We start from the raw sequence: 21,282 nt of genomic DNA, 5'->3' as shown, positions 1-21,282 counted from the left end.
CAGTTCTTCTGTGTATTCTTGCCATCTCTTCTTAATATCTTCTGCTTCTGTTAGGCCCATACCATTTCTGTCCTTTATCGAGCCCATCTTTGCATGAAATGTTCCCTTGGTATCTCTAATTTTCTTGAAGAGATCTCTAGTCTTTCCCATTCTGTTGTTTTCCTCTATTTCTTTGCATTGATCGCTGAGGAAGGCTTTCTTATCTCTTCTTGCTGTTCTTTGCAACTCTGCATTCAGATGCTTATATCTTTCCTTTTCTCCTTTGCTTTTCACTTCTCTTCTTTTCACAGCTATTTGTAAGGCCTCCCCAGACAGCCATTTTGCTTTTTTGCATTTCTTTTCCATGGGGATGGTCTTGATCCCTGTCTCCTGTACAATGTCACGAACCTCATTCCATAGTTCATCAGGCACTCTATCTATCAGATCTAGGCCCTTAAATCTATTTCTCACTTCCACTCTATAATCATAAGTGATTTGATTTAGGTCATACCTGAATGGTCTAGTGGTTTTCCCTACTTTCTTCAGTTTCAGTCTGAATTTGGCAATAAGGAGTTCATGATCTGAGCCACAGTCAGCTCCTGGTCTTGTTTTTGCTGACTGTATAGAGCTTCTCCATCTTTGGCTGCTTAGGAAATGCTAATAAAGATGAAAAATCTGCTCTCAACTTTTTAACAACTAAAAATAATTCCATAATACATATCTTCCTGAGCTTATGATGGGGTTATGACTTACAATACTGAAAATACCATTAAGTCAAACCTGCATTTAGTACTAAACATCACAACTTACCCTAGCCTAGAGTAAATGTGCTCAGAACACTTACATTAGCCTTCAGGTGGGCAAAGCCATCTAACACAAAACCTATTTTATGATAAAGTGTTGAACGTCTCATGTAATTTACTGAATACTGAAAGTGAGAAAGAGAATGGCTGTGTGCATACAGACTGATTCCAAGCATATCACTTGTTTACCCTTGTGGTCATGGGGCTGACTGGGAACTTACCAGGCCTGCTGCTGCTGCCCAGCATCACGGAGGAATATGGTACCACACATCCCTAGCCCGGGAAAAGATCAAACTTCAAAGTACTGGTTCTACTGAATGACTGTCACACTTTTGTACCATCATAAAGTCAAAAAATATCATCTGTATAATTTTTTGACTTTAGAGAACTTAATCAGAAAAACACACTAAGCTTCTGTTTTAAATAAGTTTAAAAGTGAAAATGAAGAATTTATATTTACAACTCTTTTTTTAGGTTCCTACTACCAATAATACACTTCTTCAGCACTGCCTTCATAGTACTTGAGAATGACCACCTATGTCGTTCCCAGAGGAGTAGCTTCCGTGGCTTTCTGTCTCCTCCAGAGACAGGATCTTGAACGATGCTAAAGGAGTGGAACCCGGCTGAGTAGAGATCATTCCTCTGAATCGTGTTACTGTCCATGTCCGGACATGATTATTATCTGCACAAACTAGGAGAGAAAGAGAACACACAAGAGTTTTTAAATACAGATTGTAAGAGCACCACCAACATCACTTTTATAAATTCATTTTAACTTTTTTCACTATGATCTACAATAAGTAGATCACAGCACATTTTGAGTGACAAAACAACTTATCTTAAAATCATACTTAAATTTGTACCTAGCCAACAAAAATGAGATAACAGAATATGGTTTACCTTGCTGCAAATATAAGGTATATAAGTTAATCTACGGATCCTTATAAAAGTAGCCTATAGGGTATAGATTTAGAAAAGGTTAAAAAAAAAGTGTATGTAAAAAAAATGTTGAATATTTTCTGTTCTGTTGGTAAACTACACTGTAGACAAGTTGCCTACTTTATTTTTTCCAACCATATAAACGGTTTCTGCTTATGTTACTCAAATATCAAACAATTAAGACCAGGAGTTACTGAAAATTTACTAGCACAAATGACATTTGTCCCAAAACTTGCTGCTCATTCAGTTACATCACAGAAAACTAAGATTTCAATACTAAAGTTGAGAATTATTTTTATATATGAGACTGTATTTAAGTAACTTATTCCAATTAGCTTATTTTTCCATAGTAATAATATTAAGCAGTTACATACTGAGATATCTCTGAATAAGTAATCTGTTTCTGTTGGTTCTGTCTGAATAGATACCCTATTAAAATATATAAACAACTATAACATTAATCCAAGAACTGTACTTTTGTGGCATGCTTTAAAAAATTTACTAACTTGTCTTTTATTATATATATAGCATCAGTATATACTATGAAATTATCCAAAATTTCTTCTATACACACATTTCCTCCTGGATAGGTGTCACAGTTGCACATTTTAAACAGAAGTTTAGAAATTTAATTTTAGCAAACAGCAATAAGAATAAAAAGTGTACATATTATACAGCAAAATTCTCAATTCTCGGAATACTAGTTTTCTAGTGAAAAAGAAGACACTTAGTTCTAGGCTATAATCAACTTCATGGGAAATAATTTCCTGATTTCATTATTAAACTTAAGGGGATTCAGAAAAATAACTGAAATATTTTTAGCAATTATGAAATCTGTTAGTATGAATAATCATCATACATTTATAACATTGAAACTAATCATTTACAATGTTGTAGAGTAATCATTCACAGCACTGAAACTAACACTAAGAGAGACAGAACGTCATTACATATACGTGCATATCCACCAGGTGGCAGAGTAATACAGTTGAGCACATATAAAATACCCCAGATTTTTGGCTAAACTGGGTATTTTTCTTGACAAATTTATATTTCAAACCTATACAGATATTTGTTACAAACCAAACTTCACCAAGTAATTCTTAGACATCACATCCAACACTAACATCATTACCAGCAAAACAGTATTAACTGCTCTTTAGTGCGCACTGTCATTTAAATATCAAAATGGTCTAGCAAGGAATAGTCTGTTTTTCTCACAGGGTCATGTTGTGTCGTTTCATTCGTTTATTCACAAGAACTACGTTAAGTGCTGAGGACAGGGTGGAGAACAAAAGTTTCTGCTGCTGTAGAAACCTATATTCTAAAAGAGGGAGAGAGAGAGAGATCAGAAAGCAACAGTCTGTGAAGAAAACAACTGGATACTGACAGCAAAAGCTGACTGGACAGAGGTCTGGCTAGGTTAGACCGAGTGGCCAAGGAGGCCTCATGAGGAGGAGTTTGAAGTGGGACTTGAATGCCAAGGAGAGGCAGCCAAACAAATATCTAGGAAAACACATTTCAAATGAAAAGAAGAAGGTCAGAGGTTCTAAGGCATTTTCAAGAAATAGAAGAGCCAATGAGCTAGGGTACCATGCGCAATAAGGAAAGTGACAAGGGAGGCTGAGAGAAGAGACCCGAAAGCTAAGCAGGGTCCAGAACAGGAAGCGCCGCATTAAGTTACTTCTTCTACATACACTAGGAAGCCATCGGCAAGTCAGATCTGGTTTGCATTTCTAAAGATATTTCTGCCTGTTGTGTGGAACGTGAACCATAGAGAGCCAAGACAGAAACAGGGAAACACTGAGAAGCTCAGCAACCCAGGGGAGAAATGCTGACCTGAGCTACCAGGTTGGCAGCAATGGACACACAGTGAAGTACTCGGACGTGTGATACATGCTCAAGCAAAGACACGGGAGTTACTGATGGATTCCACATGGGAGGCAGGGAGGCGACAGAAAGGGAGGAATCAAGCCTGATTCCTAGATTTTCAGCCTGGGTATAAAAGATTAGTGATACTGTGTAACAAGATGGCTTTTGAGAGAGAAATCAAAAGTACCATTTTATCCACCAGGTTAATTTAGAGATGCCTCTTAAACCTACAACCAAATCCTAAGCACAAGCACTGTATACACAAGTCTGGAAGTCTGTGGATGGTCACAGGTGGAAGGAAAGTTTGGAAGTCACTGGCATATAGATGACAGCATTCAAATCACCAGGGAAAGAAAGTACAGACAAATAAAAATGGAGAATCTAGAAAAAGATTTAAGGCAAACCAACACTTAGTAACTGGGCAAAAGAGGAAGAACCAGCCATACAGAGCAAGAAAGACTCCTCAGTGAGGCAGATGTTAGATGAGTACTGCTTTATAAAAGATTTAAAAAAGAGCTTGTTGCGGGAAGGCATCATTATATCCAAAACAGTGAGACATTCAATAAAAGCAGTCATCCATCCATCTACCCTTTTACCCATCATCCATCCATATATGGACAAGGTATTTCAGCTCCATTTGATGTTTAATTAGACAAAGATGCATCACCTTTTTATATTAGGTAGTCTTCATATAAACAAAAGTTGATATATGAAAATAATGTTTATAAAAATTTAAATTAGGCAGGAACTGATCTACAAAAGATTTAATGCACAATTGTTTTATAAATGCAAATGCTACTGATATACCTGACAATTCAATTTTTGTAAGGTCTTTCAGAAATTGTCTATCATATACAATAATTTCACAGTGGAATTTTACTTTTTGATCATTTTATGCTGTGTCATCCTAATTTTGCTTTAAAATCTGTAACTATTTTTTTAAATATTAAATTTGTATCTAAAATTTTTAAAAATCTATGACTATATAGAATAGAAAGTCCCTAAATCATGTCCAACTCTTTGCCCCCCCATGGACTATACAGTCCATGGAACTCTCCAGGCCAGAATACTAGAATGGGGAGCCTTTCCCTTTCTCCAGGGGATCTCCCCAACCCAGGGATCGAACCCAAGTCTCCCACATTGCAGCCAGACTCTTTACTAACTTTACCAACTAAGCCACGGGGGAAGCCCTCTATGACTGCGAAAAACAATAAACCCACAAATGTTATTTTCTTCACACCTTTTTACACGTTTTCTAATTTTTAACATTAGTAGTTGATGTTAGACTACCAACATTCTACTAACTTTAGCATTAAACCTTAAGACAATACAACCAAATTTATATTAAATTCATATAAATTTCTCTAATAAAAAATTCTTAACAGGATTGAGAAATTTTCTGAAGTAAAACATACCATAAGAACACACTATTAAAAGAGAGTAAATAAAAGATACAATACCTTCTAAATTTATGTATACTACAGCTAGACAAGATCAAAGAAAATCATGATATTTTCACAGTATTAAGAGATAATCACAGTATTTCTTATTAAACTTTTCTACCATTTTTTGGTATGCCCTATACATAAAACACTGCTTTTGTATTTTTTTAATTTGTAGAAGTCTAGAAAATTATACCCCAGGCAAGGTTTCATATGAGGCAGCCCACCTTACCAATACCAATAAAATCATTTCACCTGATACCAGATGCTTCTCTGACAGCATGATTTTTGTGACAGGACTCCGGTGAACAGTGAATGTCTGAAAAAGCTGAGGGCCCGACCCAACCGTCTCTGGGTGCTGCACAATGACGCGTACTGCGCCAGAACTCGTACCATAGGCAATCTCGATCCAGTTACCACTGACACCTACACAAAATCAAAAGTGGAAAGGGGAAATAATAGAAGACGATCAACAGAAAGCTGCCCTTGCAAGTGTTCTCTGTGACAGAAGAGGCAGAGCTGGATTCAGCACTTGTATCAGCCCAAATCCCACTCAGTGCAGAAATCTGAAGACTTCTCTGACTGTCTTAATGCCTTACTTCCTTTATTAATCGCTTCCTAACACTCACTCCACTGTACTAAGTGTTAGATTCTACCACAGCAACTGTAACCCCCCAGTTCTCTATCTACCTCTACTCTTTATTGATGAGACTGAATCATAATCAGTTTAGATTTAAAACACCTTACAGAGTGCCTTGCCTGAGACAGTAGGTACTCATTAACTGCTTAAAGAATAAATCTGATATGCTAAGAACACCACTGATACAGCACAGGATTCCAAAAGTAATGCTCCATATGACTTCTAGCTTAGAATGACCACCTGTGTTACTTCTGCTACAACATTAAACCTTCTCTTTGAGTAATCAAGTACTGTAATCACTTGTACATACACAAGTAATATGCTCTTCAACAGTTTCAAAACTGTTAACTAGGGAACAAATATACCCATTACACTGCTGACATCACACTTACCTATGCTGTCTCTTTTAATTATGTACAAGTAGTTCATCATGTTAGGTTCGTGTGTGGATTTTTTCTCAAACAGGTGCCCAGATTCCATCACATATTTAAAGACAGAATGGAGTTCAGGGATAGATAGCCTTTCAAAGCTTCACAGAGAACCTCTTAATAGCTATTGTTTCTGACCAACCCAAAAATATTTGAATCAAGGGAGAAAGGGCAGGCTATGGAAAACACTTCTCAAAATTTAAGGCAACTACACCCTCATGTCTTAAAAGAAGATACTGCCACCACAAAAGAAATTTTTTTCTCCCTTTTAATTTGCGGGGGCAGGGGGAGCATACTTCATTCTAGAGCAGGGGTCAGCAAACTTTCTGTAAAAGGCTGAATAGCAAACAGTTTAAACTTTGCATGCCAAACTGTCTCTGTGACAACCACTCAATTCTGACACAGGGGCACAAAAGCAGCCAAAGACAATACATAAAACTATCAATGAAAAGAACATGGTTTGCTGACTTCTGTTCTGGAGCAATATAGTTTAAATTCTACCATAATTTCAATAAAAATCATCTGTGTACACCAGAATATTTTTCTTTCATATAGAAGATAATGATTTCTTAAAATCATTCAATAATATGATTCTACACAAGTAATATATTCAACCTATTAATATTACTGGCCACATGTAAATATTTCCTAGAATTCCTTTCATTACAGATAAATTTTCAGTTCCCCATTTATGTTTATCCTTCACTCTAGAATACAAAAATTCTTAATAATTCACAGAACTAGTTTGTTAATTTCACTGTAATGGCCTCTGAAAGAGAAGTTATGGGTACTGATATTTTCCAAAACTTAAATTTGAAATTTCCCAGAGAAATAAGCTCATTTTCCAATAGAGATTAATAGTCTAAAAGCTTCTGTTGTTGTTGTTGTTAAAAAGATAAAGCTCTTAATTTCAAAATGAAATCAGCGATCATAGGAAGGTAAATGTGCAGGTCAGTTTTAAAAATAATTTTAGTTATTATTATTATCATAAAAATTAACAATACAATTCAGAAGAAGGAAAGTTCTAATTTTCTACCCCAGAGTATGTTTATTGGTCATGTTTGACCTCAATCTAAAACCAAACATCAACTTCAGACTAAAAGAGATGAAATCCTAGCACTGCAGCTTACCAAAACAAAGGACCAGATTAGTATTAGAATAAACCAATGAATAAACATACATAAAATAACATCCATAATAATAATTTTGCTATGCACTAACTTGTTTTGGGTGTGAGGTAAACACTCAGAGCAGTAATAGCATCATTTGAGGAATCATGATAAAGTTCAGTTACAAGAAGATCATTATCCTTCATTCGCAATGGGAACTTCTGCATATCTAAAAAGTAAAAATAGTATGAAAATAAATGGTAAATCTAAAACTTAAGTTAGTACTTTCTTGTTTTCATTTAAAAAGTCATACTAAACAGAGCCACACTAAGTGCCTGACCACTTACCTATATAATATATTGATCCATTGTTACATCCCAGCAGCAGGAATGAGCCAGCAGTGTCGTAACTAGTTATAGGAACGACGTCTTGAACCTGATGTAGTGAGAATATTGTTAGATGTCAGATGTTAATTACAATCTATATTTTCTGCTCAATGTCCTCAAATTTTTTATGCAATAAAGAAGATACTTAATTAGGTCTTAGAACATGGACTTTCTTTACACACACACACATCCATGCGGAACTTTGAAGAACCACCAATATAGTCCCCTTTAAAGCTTTTTTCTAAAAAAAAAAAAAAAAACTTATTTCCAACAGCAGCACTTTCCTTTCAGAATTTAGTTATCTCCATTTTCTGCACATGACCATGAGGTTAGAGCACATATTAGGACTGGAAAACTAAGTCTGACCCAGGCCCCTTTCTCCCTTCTCTCTCTCAAATAAGAGATGAAATGACCTACCCAGTTAGAATCATAAAACAGATCAGCCAACTTCAAGACAGTACTTGCTCCCTTGATACACTGTCATTTCTTTGAAAAGGCAGCATTCTCTATCTCCCCCTGAAGACTTCACCTCTGTATCCTAGGAAACGGCCAATCAAGTTCTCAGATGCTTTTGTTTTTTCAAGCATTAGAATAAAAAAATCATTTTTCCAAGCAAATCAGGCTAGTTACAAATTAATGAATGCTTATGTTTGTGCTAAGAGAAAAGCAAAGGGCATGACTTTTACTATAAAACAAAACAAAAACCAGAAAGTCTTACCGAGTACTGGCAAGAAGATCAAACTGAATCCCCCTTATGTACAGCCAGACCAGGCATGCATGTGAAACTTTACACACTCAACATTCACATTATACACTTTTCATATCTAGGTGAACAAGTACTGGAATGGACAAGGGATGTTGAAATACTACTTCTGCTCTGTAGGCGCTTTGAAACTCATGGGCAAGAAAGAAAAAAAAAAGACAATTACAATGTAACAGGCACTAAAATAGGATGTGCAATACAACCATGGAGGAAGAAAGGATTCCTGTTTAAACTCCAGTCCAGGGAGGACAAAGATCAAGGAAAAGTTCAAAAAGGAAGTAACACTTGAAAACAAAACAAATAAATAACTAGGAGTTAGGCAGAGAGGGAAAAACACACATCTGAAGGACAGCAAGTACAGCATAGAATCTATGCCAATTCTAACTAAAAACCAAATTTAAAAACAGCTAAATCTTGGAAATAATGACTCGAATAAGCTGTTCATGTTCACAGCCCTAAATTCTGGTGTCATGCTTGGGTATAAGTCACACTAGCAATACCTCTGCAGAGATTTTGATGGCCACCCTCAACCCCAGGTCAGGTTTCTGTTTCAGCAGAGCCAACAGGTTCAGAAGCAGGTAGTCACTGAGAACTCTTCCGTGATGAGTCAAGAGGTCTGAAGAAAGGAGGGGAGGCTGCTTCACTGATGTATTTTCTTATATCAATTGTATCTTTTTAGTTCACTTACTCCAGAAAGTGCTTCAGTTCTACCCCAGAGTCTTCACAGTCAGAGCATAGGGGTAGGTAAGGCCATGAGACTCCTCTCTCTCTAGACCAGTTTTCAATGAAAGGCTGGCAGCAGCTTGGAGCTTTCCCTGGGACATCCCAGACAGACACTTGACCTCTTATTCTCTGGGAGGGTGGGCGCCAGGATTAGAGCCTTCCTAATCCTGGAGCAGTGACGGATTTCCTCTTAAGCTCTAAAATCACTGCTGATGCTGACTGCAGCCATGAAATTAGAAGAAAACTGCTTCTTAACAGGAAAGCTATGACAAACCTAGACAGTGTGTTAAAAAGCAAAGACATCACTTTGCTGACAAAGGTTCATATAGTCAAGGCTATGGTCTTTCTAGTAGTCATGTACAGATGTGAGAGCTGGACAATAAAGAAAGCTGAGCACCAAAGAATTGATGGTTTTGAACTGTGGTGTTAGAGAAGACTCTTGAGAGTCCTTTGGAAAGCAAAGAGATCAAACCAATCAATCTTAAAGGAAATCAACCCTGAATACCCTTTGGAATGACTGATGCTGAAGCTGAAGTTCCAATAACTTTGGCCACCTGATGGGAACAGCTGATTCATTGGAAAAGACCCTGATGCTGAGAAAGACTGAGGGCAAGAGGCGAAGAGGGCAACAGAAGATGAGATGGTTGGATGGCATCACTGATTCAAGCGACATGAACCTGGGCAAACTCCAGGAGACAGTGAGGGACAGGGAAGCCTGGCATGCTACAGTCCCTGAGGTTGCAAAAAATCACATGACTTGGTGTCTGAACACCACCATCACCTCCTTCCCTGTACCCCGACCAAGTCCTGCTCTTCTCATGTCCACCTCTCAGCACAAGGAGAACAGAGAAAGCAGAGGACATGTGAAATTAGGTTACAGAGGAGATGGTACCAAGATCTTCTCTCCCAGCATAAGCAAGGAGGCAGTCATTTTGCAGCCTTCTCTTCTTTACCCCAATAACTTCATGGCAAGAACCTGAGAAACCACACTGATCAGTACATGTGATTCCATCATGGTGATCACAAACCTAAGGTAGAAGTGAGTTTTCTCTCCTAAGGTAGTTCAGTGATTATCATTAATGTCTATGTAAAAATTTAAATGATTTACATTTTGAAAATAATCAGTCTATCTTCCCAAGCAATACAAGGCCCCTTAAATCTTGTAACCACAATCTCTACCTGGATAATCATTTGTTAACAAAATGTTTTAACTCTCCTCCATTACTTTTTAAATACTTAGATTCACCAACATATCGAGAAATGCCTTTGCTAGTAAGGTTTGCAGTATTCCACTCCTTCCTCTTCTAAGTAAAATAACCTTATCAAAGGGCATTTCTTCAGCAGTCCTTCCACTGAGGGTTGTAAATGACAAACTCTATCTGTATTATATGAAAACATCTCTCATTCATGTCTGAATGACAGTTTTGCTGAATATAAAGCTCTAGGTTGAAACTTATTTCCTCAACTAACTCGAGAATAGCCTACTGTCTTCTGGCTTCTACTGTTGCTCAACAAAGAATCTGTTTTACATCTAGCTAGAGAGTAATGCTCGAAATTCTCCAAGCCAGGCTTCAGCAATACATGAACGGTGAACTTCCAGATGTTCAAGCTGGTTTTAAAAGGCAGAGGAACCAGAGATCAAAGTGCCAACATTCGCTGGATCATGGAAAAAGAAGAGAGTTCCAGAAAAACATCTATTTCTGCTTTGTTGACTATGCTAAAGCCTTTGACTGTGTGGATCACAATAAACTGTAGAAAATTCTGAAAGACATGGGAATATCAGACCACCTGACCTGCCTCTTGAGAAACCTATATGCAGTTCAGGAAGCAACAGTTAGAACTGGGCATGGAACAACAGACTGGTTCCAAATAGGAAAAGGAGTACGTCAAGGCTGTATATTGTCACCCTGCTTATTTAACTTATATGCAGAGTACATCATGAGAAACGCTGGATTGGAAGAAACACAAGCTGGAATCAAGATTGCCGGGAGAAATATCAATAACCATAATAAGATATGCAGGTAACACCACCCTTCTGGCAGAAAGTGAAGAGGAACTAAAAAGCCTCTTGATGAAAGTGAAGAGGAGAGTGAAAAAGTTGGCTTAAAGCTCAACATTCAGAAAACGAAGATCATGGCATCTGGTCCCATCACTTCATGGCAAAGAGATGGGGAAACAGTGGAAACAGTGCCAGACTTTATTTTTTGGGGCTCCAAAATCACTGCAGATGGAGACTGCTGCCATGAAATTAAAAGATGCTTACTCCTTGGAAGAAAAGTTATGACCAACCTAGATAACATATTCAAAAGCAGAGACATTACTTTGCCAACAAAGGTCCGTCTAGTCAAGGCTATGGTTTTTCCAGTGGTCATGTATGGATGTGAGAGTTGGACTGTGAAGAAAGCTGAGTGCCAAAGAATTGATGCTTTTGAACTGTGGTGTTGGAGAAGACTCTTGAGAGTCCCTTGCACAGCAAGGAGATCCAACCAGTCCATTCTGAAGGAGATCAGCCCTGGGATTTCTTTGGAAGGAATGATGCTAAAGCTGAAACTCCAGTACTTTGGGCACCTCATGCGAAGAGTTGACTCATTGGAAAAGACCCTGATTCTGGGAGGGATTGGGGGCAAGAGGAGAAGGGGATGACAGAGGATGAGATGGGAAGATGGCATCGCCGACTCGATGGACATGAGTTTGACTGAACTCCGGGAGTTGGTGATGGACAGGGAGGCCTGGCGTGCTGCAATTCATGGGGTCACAAAGAGTCGGACACGACTGAGTGACTGAACTGAACTGAGAGTGTATCTGGGAGCTTCCCTGATGGCTCAGACAGTAAATAATTGCCTGCAAGGCAGGAGACACAGGTTCAATCCCTGGATTGGGAAAATCCCCTGAAGGAGGAAATGGCAACCGACTACAGTATTCTTGCCTGGAGAATTCCATGGACAGAGGATCCTAGCGGGTTACAGTCCAAGGGGTTGCAAAGAGTCAGATACAACCGAGCGATTCATTCTCTCTCTCTCTCACACACACAACGTACCTGTCAGTAATCTATGGACACCTTTTGATATTTTTATCTTCTATTACATCACAATGTATATATTTGATTTTATTAGCCTTGATGTATTTCTTTAATCAACATAATCAAGCCTTTCTTTCATTCTCCAAAATTGTTAGCAATTATCTTTTCTAAATCCCATCCACTATTCCCTTCTGAAAGTGATTGTCTCATTTCTTCTTTTCATATTTTCTACTAACTTTCTGCTTCACTGTGAATGATTCTCTCGGATGCGTCCAGCAATCCACTGTCTTTTTATTTGTCCTTCTGTTTAACACATTAAGTCAGCAGTCCCCAACCTTTCTGGCATCAGGGACCAGTTTTGTGGAAGACAGTTCTTCCACAGACTAGGGCTGGTGGGAGGGATGGAGAGAGACGGCTTTGGGATGATTCAAGCAATTGTGCATGTTACTCCTAATCCAAGCGCAACACTGATCTGACAAGAGGTATGGGTCTGCAGCCTGGACACTGGGGACCCCTGCACTGAGTATGAGTTTTGTTTTGAATTTTCAATGGCTTTCAAATTTCTACTGTTTTATTTTGTTTCTTTTCTGACTGTTCCTATTTATTATAGTCTAGTCCTTCGTCTTTCTCATTAAATAACTTGAAATTTATTCAGAAGTACCTAATTGTTCAATTATTTTCAGCTCTAAGGTACATTTGTACTCCAACTGCCTACATTTTATGACTTCCCCTCATTTGCTTTCATGTGTAGTTTACACATTTGGGGAGGTTATGGGCTCACTTGGAAAAGGCAATGGCACCCCACTCCAGTACTCTTGCCTGGAAAATCCCACGGATGGAGGAGCCTGGTAGGCTGCAGTCCATGGGGTCGCTGAGGGTGGAACACGACTGAGCGACTTCACTTTCACTCTTCACTGTCATGCATTGGAGAAGGAAATGGCAACCCACTCCAGTGTTCTTGCCTGGAGAATCCCAGGGACGGGGGAGCCTGGTGGGCTGCTGTCTATGGGGTCGCACAGAGTCAGACACGACTGAAGTGACTTAGCATGGGCTCACTTTCAGTAGAAATATTTGTTTCGTGAAGCCCTATGTGCCTTATCTTGCTTGGTTTCATGTCCATCCCTAGAAATGTAAATGACCCTAGACCAGTTCTATAAATTTCTCAAATTGGAATTCCCAAATCTTTGTGCTTTCAAGTCATGTATTTGTACTCCTAATATGACTGTGGCCTCAATTTCTCATTGATGGTTTTCTCCTGCACTACTTTTCCCAATCCAAGATATGGAACATATATCAAGATTTCTTATTCTAAAATTATTAAGCAAAATTTTCCCAGTCTTCTTCTCAAGGACTGAGGCAGATTATTAAAGCTTCAGCTTTTTGCAGGAGGCTGGATTTACATGCTCCCCTGAAGCCATGCCTCCTGGTCCTGGTGGAATCCCAGAATCCAGAGCCTTGACTTTGATATGGGGTATGCAAATATGTATAAAGAAACAAATAACAAATATAATTCAATACCTGATATTAATAGAATATATACTATTTTAGTATTTTTACCCAATATTTCTGTATGTCAGTATTGGGGGGGCTAGTGTCAGCTGATTTAGCATTGCTACTGTAAATCCCGATGGTTCAGCAAGTAAAGAATCTGCCTGCAATGCAGGAGATGCAGGTTTGATCCCTGAGTTGGGAAGGTCCCCTGGAGGAAGAAACAGCACCCACTCCAGGATTCTTGCCTGGAAAAATCCCAAGGACAAAGGAGCCTGATGGACTACAGCCCAGAGAGTCACCAAGAGCCTGACATGACTGACACACACACATGCACTAAAAATCCTAAGCAAGCAAGTAAGACATACTCAGGGTAGTGATCAGTACACAACAGACATCCAGGTGTCAAGTCTCCTTGCCAGTGACTGAGCTAATTCAGCTGTGTTGCTGTAAATCCCAAGTCAGAAATACAACCTACTTGGGATAGTGTTCAGGACACAATAGGCACCCAAATGCCAGTCCTCTCTCCAATAAATTCTGGCCCTAAGATGCCAATTCCCACCTTATTCCTAACTTGCTGCTGCTGCTAAGTCGCTTCAGTTGTGTCCGACTCTGTGCGACCCCAGAGACGGCAGCCCACCAGGCTCCCCCATCCCTGGGATTCTCCAGGCAAGAACACTGGAGTGGGTTGCCATTTCCTTCTCCAATGCATCAAAGTGAAAAGTGAAAGTGAAGTCACTCAGTCGTGTCCGACTCCTAGCGACCTCATGGACTGCAGCCTACTAGGCCCCTCCGTCCATGGGATTTTCCAGGCAAGAGTACTGGAGTGGGGTGTCATTGCCTTCTCCGGAGGGCTCACAAACCTGTTACAAATACAAAAAACAAGACAGCCAACCCAAGTAAGCAAACTGTACTTGCGACATCAGTGCTGCAAGTGCATCAGACCACAACAGGAGAGAAGCGAAATCAAACAAGCCTCCGAATTCTAGTCCAGCACAGCCCTCAGACCACAGAAATTCACTTTCATTCTCCTTTAGCCAACATTTCCTCCTCAAGTTTGCCCTCCACTGTTCAGCTAGGTTATGACTCAGATGACCTAGGTGACTTCGGCTGACGAGTCTAGTCTTTCAGAATGAACAGAGTTTTCTGATCCTTTAGGAATCAGGATACACAATGACTTTCCAGGACTGACTTCCAAAACTGTCTTTCAATATGAGAGTGAAACATGTAATATGTTTCCAATATGCATCTACATTTAAACTTGAAGGACTGGGGAAATAAGTCCTAAAACTGCTATTCTGCCATGTAACTCAGCCTAGGCTACCTATTTGCAACACTCCTTATTACTAACCTTCTTTAAAGAGGAATTGAGAAAACTGAAATGTTTCTTTTAAAACATAATTTCCCTTTTTCTTACCCAAGTCAGATACAATGCGCATAGAACACTTTCATTAGCATTTTACTGAAGCTGTCCTCGCGCACGCGTTTGCATGTGTTTTGTGTGTTTAGTCGCTCAGTCGTGCCCAACTCTTTGCGACCCCATGGACTGTAGCCCGCCAGTCTTGCTGTCCATGGAATTCTCCAGACAAGAATACTTGAGTGGGTTACCATTTCCTTCTCCAGGGGGTCTTCCTGAGCCAGGGATCTCAAGTCTCTTATGTCTCCTGCACAGGCAGGCAGATTCTTTACCGTCTGAGCCACCAGGGAAGAGCTACAGTAAGCAACTGCTACACCTAAATACCACCATGGCTTTGAGGCTTAAAAACGCTTGCGCTCAGGCTTGCTCATCTGACTCAAATATTTCAAATCAATCTTGGTCATACAACTGGAGTCAGGAACTACACCAGTTGTCCTGTGTACTTCTGTGTTACTCCTGGGCAGAATTGTGGCTATAGGCCAGATCAGAACCTGCTCATCCGTGCCACAGCAGTCAGCCCCAGGTCAGAACTGTCTGTTGAGATTTTCAGATCAGACACTGAGATTTCATGACATATTAGCTCGGTCCTGCACACCAAAATAAAAATAAATCATCTATCTAGGTTATAAGTTACAAGGCTTGTTTGCTGCATGAATGTTCACTTACCCCAGGTCTTCCTGAAATGTGATAACAAACCTACTTTGTCAGCTATGGTTTTCAACTCATGCATGTACCAGACAAGAAGCAACAGGTTATACCCATGGGACTAAAAGCTTAACAAGTATCCACATTGAGGACACCAGTATAGTTTCAGGGATCTCAAAAATATGAAAAATTTTATGTGCAGTTGTGACATCAGAAAAAACAAAAAAGGTGATGGAGACACATGTCCCCTTAGGAACTGAAATGCACCTCACCACTTGTATGGCACAGACAGCAGCACTTCTCCGAGCCACTGCAAGTTCAGACTTGACATATTAGCCAAGTAACCTACCTGAGAGCAGACCTTCCATAAATCGTTAAAATCCACATTCCTCTTTACAGGAATAGCACCAGCTGAAGAATCCCTCCTCCTCGATTTTAGATCAACCTAGATCAGTCCTTTCCCACACTCCCTGGCCCATCACTTTTATGGTAACACCTTTATGATGCCTCTTCTGTGCCTATATGGAAGGTCCTATATGAATTAGCTCAGTCACTAGCGAGGAGACTTGACACCTCTTGTGTACGGACCACTAACTGCCCTGAGTATGTCATATTCGTTTGCTTAGGATTTTCAGTGCATGTGTGTGTGCTCAGTCATGTCACGCTTTGTGACTCTGTTGATTGTAGCCCACTAGGCTCCTTTGTCGGAGAAGGAAATGGCACCCCACTCCAGTACTTTTGCCTGGAAAATCCCATGGACGGAGGAACCTGGTGGGCTACAGTCCATGGGGTCACTAGAGTCAGACACAACTGAGCGACTTCACTTTCACTTTTCACTTTCACGCACTGGAGAAGGAAATGGCAACCCACTCCAGTGTTCTTGCCTGGAGAATCCCAGGGACGGGGAAGCCTGGTGGCCTGCCGTCTCTGGGGTTGCACAGAGTCAGACACGACTGAAGCGACTTAGCAGCAGCAGCAGCAGCAGCAGGCTCCTTTGTCCTTGGGATTTTCCAGGCAAGAATCCTGGAGTGGGTTGCTGTTTCCTCCTCCAGGGGACCTTCCCAATTCAGGGATTGAACCTGCGTCTCCTCCATTGCAGGCAGATGATTTACAGTAACAATGCTAAATCTGCTGACACTAGCCCCACCTAATCTTAGCTAGTATCTTTTTTCTACAACCATGACTTCCATGTCTTCACCTAGAATGAAATTTAATTTTCCCTGATGGTAATCTCTTTCATTGGAAGTACTCATTCTCTCACCACTTCCCCGACATCTTTTGTTGCTATTCAGTGGCTAAATAGTATCTGACTCTTTCTGACCCCATGAACAGCAGCACACACCAGGATTCCCTGTCCTTCACTATCTCCCAGAGTTTGCTCAAACTCATGTCCATTGAGTTGGTGATGTTATCTAACCATCTCATCCTCTGTCATCCCCTTCTTCTCCTGCCCTCAATCTTTCCCAGCACCAGGATCTTTTCTGATGAACTGGCTTTTCTCATCAGGTGGCCAAAGTATTGGCACTTGTTAGGCCCTGGCATAAGATCTCAAGGACATCCCTGCACAAGCTCAACCCAAGCATGACATTCGATTACCCTCTCTCTGCCCCAACGGCAGCTTCCAGATCAACCTATCACCTTTGCTAAGGAGCTGGGCATCTGATCAGCTGGCTTCCTGTCCCATTCTCTATCACTATCCTGGTACCTACATGTCCACCCTGATGACCCTCACAGTTCTCTGACCCCTATTTCAACTACTTTCACCTTTAAGTCAGTCCAACCATATGATTTAAATGACTACATCACCAAGAACTGCTCCAACTCCAAAATCTTTATTTCGGCCTTTGACAACAACTTCCTGTTTGTACCATTTCCACTCCTTTGAAGTCATCAACCTGCTCTACCTTCCCTCTAGTCCCCAGAATCCTTGCACCCTCCTTTGCTTACCTGGTACTCCATTACAAGTTTACAATTTCAACTGCTTTGCCATTTTATGTTTCTCTTCCCTTTGTGGGTCATACCTATTTAATTGCATCTTCAATCCTGAATCAAGCCAGCACTGTTTTGTCTTGCTCTTGTTCCCTCCCAGTACTGAGGATTAAGGAGGAAACTCATATAACTGTACCAGCCAGGTCCCTTGTAAGGATTTATAATCTCTGCAATCCCTGAAACATACCTCCATGTCTTTCTCCTCCACAGAACTCCTTCCTGACTCTTCTGTCACAGAGAAAAAAGCCTCTCTTCTCTGCTGGGTCTACTATGTCCTAGACACTATGTACATATACTCCTGACTTCTATGGGACTAGCAACATCTCCATTCTTTCCATCTTTAAATGCTTTCTCTGCCAACTCCCTTCTCTAACAAGCATGCTCAAGTTTCTAAAACCCTAGAGAAAAAAATAAAGCACTGAATATCTTTTCCTCCATCTAGCCTTGATCCTTAAACTATCACTTCATTTCTCTGCTCTACTTCACCATCAAACTTATGAAAGACATGCTAAATTTGCTGTCTCTAATCTCTGATCTTTTAAATTCTCAATTCCTGCAATCTGTCTCCCCACCACAACCTAACTTTGCAAATGATATTCTACCACCAAAACCAACGCCATTTCTCAGTTGCACCATATGTGTCCCTTTAGCTCTTCATTTCCTATCCTGTTCCCTTAAAAAGCTAATGTTCCCCAGGATTTTAGTTCTGGCTTTTCTTTACAGATACCCTTTCAATGGACAATCTTATCAATTCTTATCTTTCAATTACCACAGGTTGCGGTTTCTAAATGTTTTTTTCTCGCCCTTTCTTCTTTCCTAAATTCCAAAGGGGGTACTCCCAACTGCTTCCTGAGCTCCTATACTCGAATACCTACAGGAATCGCAAAAGAAACATGTTTAATCATTCTCATTATTCCTCACACTATGCACCAGCATATATGCTCCTCTCACTCCATTCCCTTTCAATTTAAAATATTACCAGCCACCCAACTGTCAAAATTAGAAACCCATCTCTCTTCTTTAATTTTCTACATCTAATCAGATACCAATCCTTATTGTTTTAGGATGGCTTACGAAATGTTTTCCAAATAGTCTCATCTTTACAGTCTACTCACTCTGGCTGAATCTCTGTTTCTTTTGCTAGATACCTTCCCTGATCTCCAGTCCACTTTTCGTATTAGCTATTACTGTTATCTTTCTAAACTATGGATCTGATCAAATCACTCTCTGCTTAAAGTTCTTTAATTTTCTCCTCTCCTTCAGAATAAGGTATTAACTTTTCTTTAGTCTTACATCCTTCTTGTTCCTCTCAAGTACCTGAGACCATTTAGCTAGTTATCCTCTATTTTCCTACAGAACTGTGCTTCTACTCAGGAGATGAAGTTTACCTGAACTACTACTACTCCCAAGGCATAACACTTAAAACATTTCAAGGCAATAAAGAAATATCAAACCACAGTATAAAAACCCACTCATTTTCCAAAGTGACTTAAGATTCTTGAATATATAGTCAGACTTGTATCCAGAAGTTAATTTACCACTAACTATATTCAATATTCTATATAATCAAAGCAGAAACAATACGAATTCCACCAGAACAAAGCACGTGCACAATTAGCACAAGCTTCAGAAGTAATCTCATTTCTGTGATACGCATTAGTCAAAACCAACCTGCCAGTGCTGGGTGACAGCATTCCACACTCCCACTTTCCCTGTATGACTCGTGGCCACCAACTGGTTACCGATAAAGAAGAGAGCATCGACAGGAACACCAAGGCTGAATACTCCTTAAATGATAATAAAAAAGAGAGGTTAATCAATCACCATCTTTCAACTAATCAAAACTCAGCCTAAAAACATCTTAAAGGTATCTCATTTCTACAAATTGTGTGCCAGACATTCTGGGAACCAGAAATAAGAAACTTTAAGCTCTTAAACAGCAGGTAAAAGTTTGCCCCAAGTAATCTCACTCTGATTGAACAGCTTGTTATCTGAAGCTGTGGCTCCCAAACCTAGCTGTTGTTGTTCAGTGGCTCTGGCGTGTCCAACTCTACAACCCCATGGGCTGCAGCACGCCAGGTTTCCCTGTCTTTCACCATCTCCCAGAGCTTGCAAAAGCTCACGTCTACTAAGTCAGTGATGCCATACACCAATCTCATCGTCTGTCACCCCCTTCTCCTGCCTTCAATCTTTCCCAGCATCAGGGTCTTTTCTAATGAGTTGGCTCTTTACACCAAGTGGCCAAAGTAATGGAGCTTCAGTATCAAGTCTTTCCAGTGAGTATTCAGGGTTGATTTCCCTTAGGATTAACTGGTTTGATCTCCTTGCTGTCCAAGGGACTCTCAAGAGTCTTCGCCAGCACCATAGTTCAAAGGCATCAATTCTTCAGTGCTCAGCCTTTTTTATTGTCCAGCTCTCACATCCATACATGACTATTAGAAAAACCATAGCTGACCATCAAAACAACTGGGTAGATTTAAAGTGAACACAATAAAATAGCAAGGATCCTGGGATTCATGCTAGACCCACTAAATGAGAAAACCCACTGCCTTTGTATAAAATCCATAGAAGCTTCAGCTGCAGCCTGCTCACAGACCTGATATTTGAGAATCACTGATCTGAAGACACAGACTTGGCAACCCAACTATCCACAATGTATCTAGAAATCTGAAAATAAGCAAACAAGAAAAACGAAACAGCAAGTAGTCATGCTGTGTGCAAAGTAAACATTCAGGCCTTTATCAGAGCTTATTTTAAACCTCTCATCTGCCAATACTGCAGATTTCAATTTAATTCACTCCAAAGACACTATACTAGGCCATGAGATTAAAATACATGAAATGATGGATAAACAACAAGGATTTGCTGTATAATACAAGGAACTATATTCAATATCTCGGCAGTAACCGGTAGTGGAAAATAATCAAAAACAAAAAAATACATATAGAGGACCGCCCCAATAGTCCAGTGGTTAAGAATCCACCTGCCAATGCAGGGGATATAGGCTGGATCACTGGTCTGGGAGGATTCAACATGCTGGAGCAACTAAACCATGCACCACAACTACTGAGCCCAACCACCCTAGAGCCCATGCTTTGCAACAAGAGAAACCACCAAAAATAAGCCCACACATCACAAGCAAAAGTAGCCCCTGCTCACTGCAGCTAGAGAAAGACAGCATGCAGCAACAAAGACCCAGCACAGCCAAAAATAATTTTTTTAAAAAGTATATATACATATTATCTATCTCTGAATTACTTTGCTGTAGAACTGAAGCTAACAGAATATTGTAAATCAACTATACTTCAATAAAAAAGCAAATAAATATGAGAAAATAATATATTACTAGGTACTTGTGATTTAAAAGAGAAAAAAAAAAACCAACAACCAATTATGACATAATGCAACAAAAGGATGCACACAGTAATAACCAGAAGAATAAAAGAGAGCTCCTAGGAAAAGTTTTCAGAATATTTCTTAGAAAAGAAGCCCTCTGAGTTGGGTTTTTAAAAAGGTGAAAACAAGTTCCTCAAACCGGGGGATTTGGAATGGGTAAGCCCAGGGAATGTGAGAAAGGGGGAGAGGAGATACAGGGGAGGAAGGACTTTGTAATGAGAGCTCACATTAATAGCAAAAGAGC

The 21,282-nt window shown here is 39.9% G+C and overlaps 1 protein-coding gene across 4 annotated transcripts in view; it reads right to left on the bottom strand.

The window, feature by feature from the left end:
• The window catches only part of KCTD3 (potassium channel tetramerization domain containing 3), a 71,823-nt gene that overhangs the window by 11,497 nt on the left and 39,044 nt on the right, over positions 1 to 21,282 (bottom strand). For all 4 annotated transcript variants that reach the window (XM_027564437.1, XM_027564436.1, XM_027564438.1 and 1 more), the window contains 5 exons: positions 19,314 to 19,429; positions 7,560 to 7,647; positions 7,325 to 7,441; positions 5,291 to 5,461; positions 1,318 to 1,473 (listed from right to left, as the gene is read on the bottom strand). In XM_027564437.1, coding sequence (XP_027420238.1) covers positions 1,318 to 1,473; positions 5,291 to 5,461; positions 7,325 to 7,441; positions 7,560 to 7,647; positions 19,314 to 19,429 — 648 coding nt within the window. The remainder of the gene's footprint in view (positions 1 to 1,317; positions 1,474 to 5,290; positions 5,462 to 7,324; positions 7,442 to 7,559; positions 7,648 to 19,313; positions 19,430 to 21,282) is intronic.

The sequence above is a fragment of the Bos indicus x Bos taurus genome, chromosome 16 (genome assembly GCF_003369695.1).
Source record: "Bos indicus x Bos taurus breed Angus x Brahman F1 hybrid chromosome 16, Bos_hybrid_MaternalHap_v2.0, whole genome shotgun sequence".
NCBI classification, from domain to species: Eukaryota; Metazoa; Chordata; class Mammalia; order Artiodactyla; family Bovidae; genus Bos; species Bos indicus x Bos taurus.
Note: the sequence above shows the minus strand (reverse complement) of the source record. Positions and strands in the feature narration are given on the sequence as shown.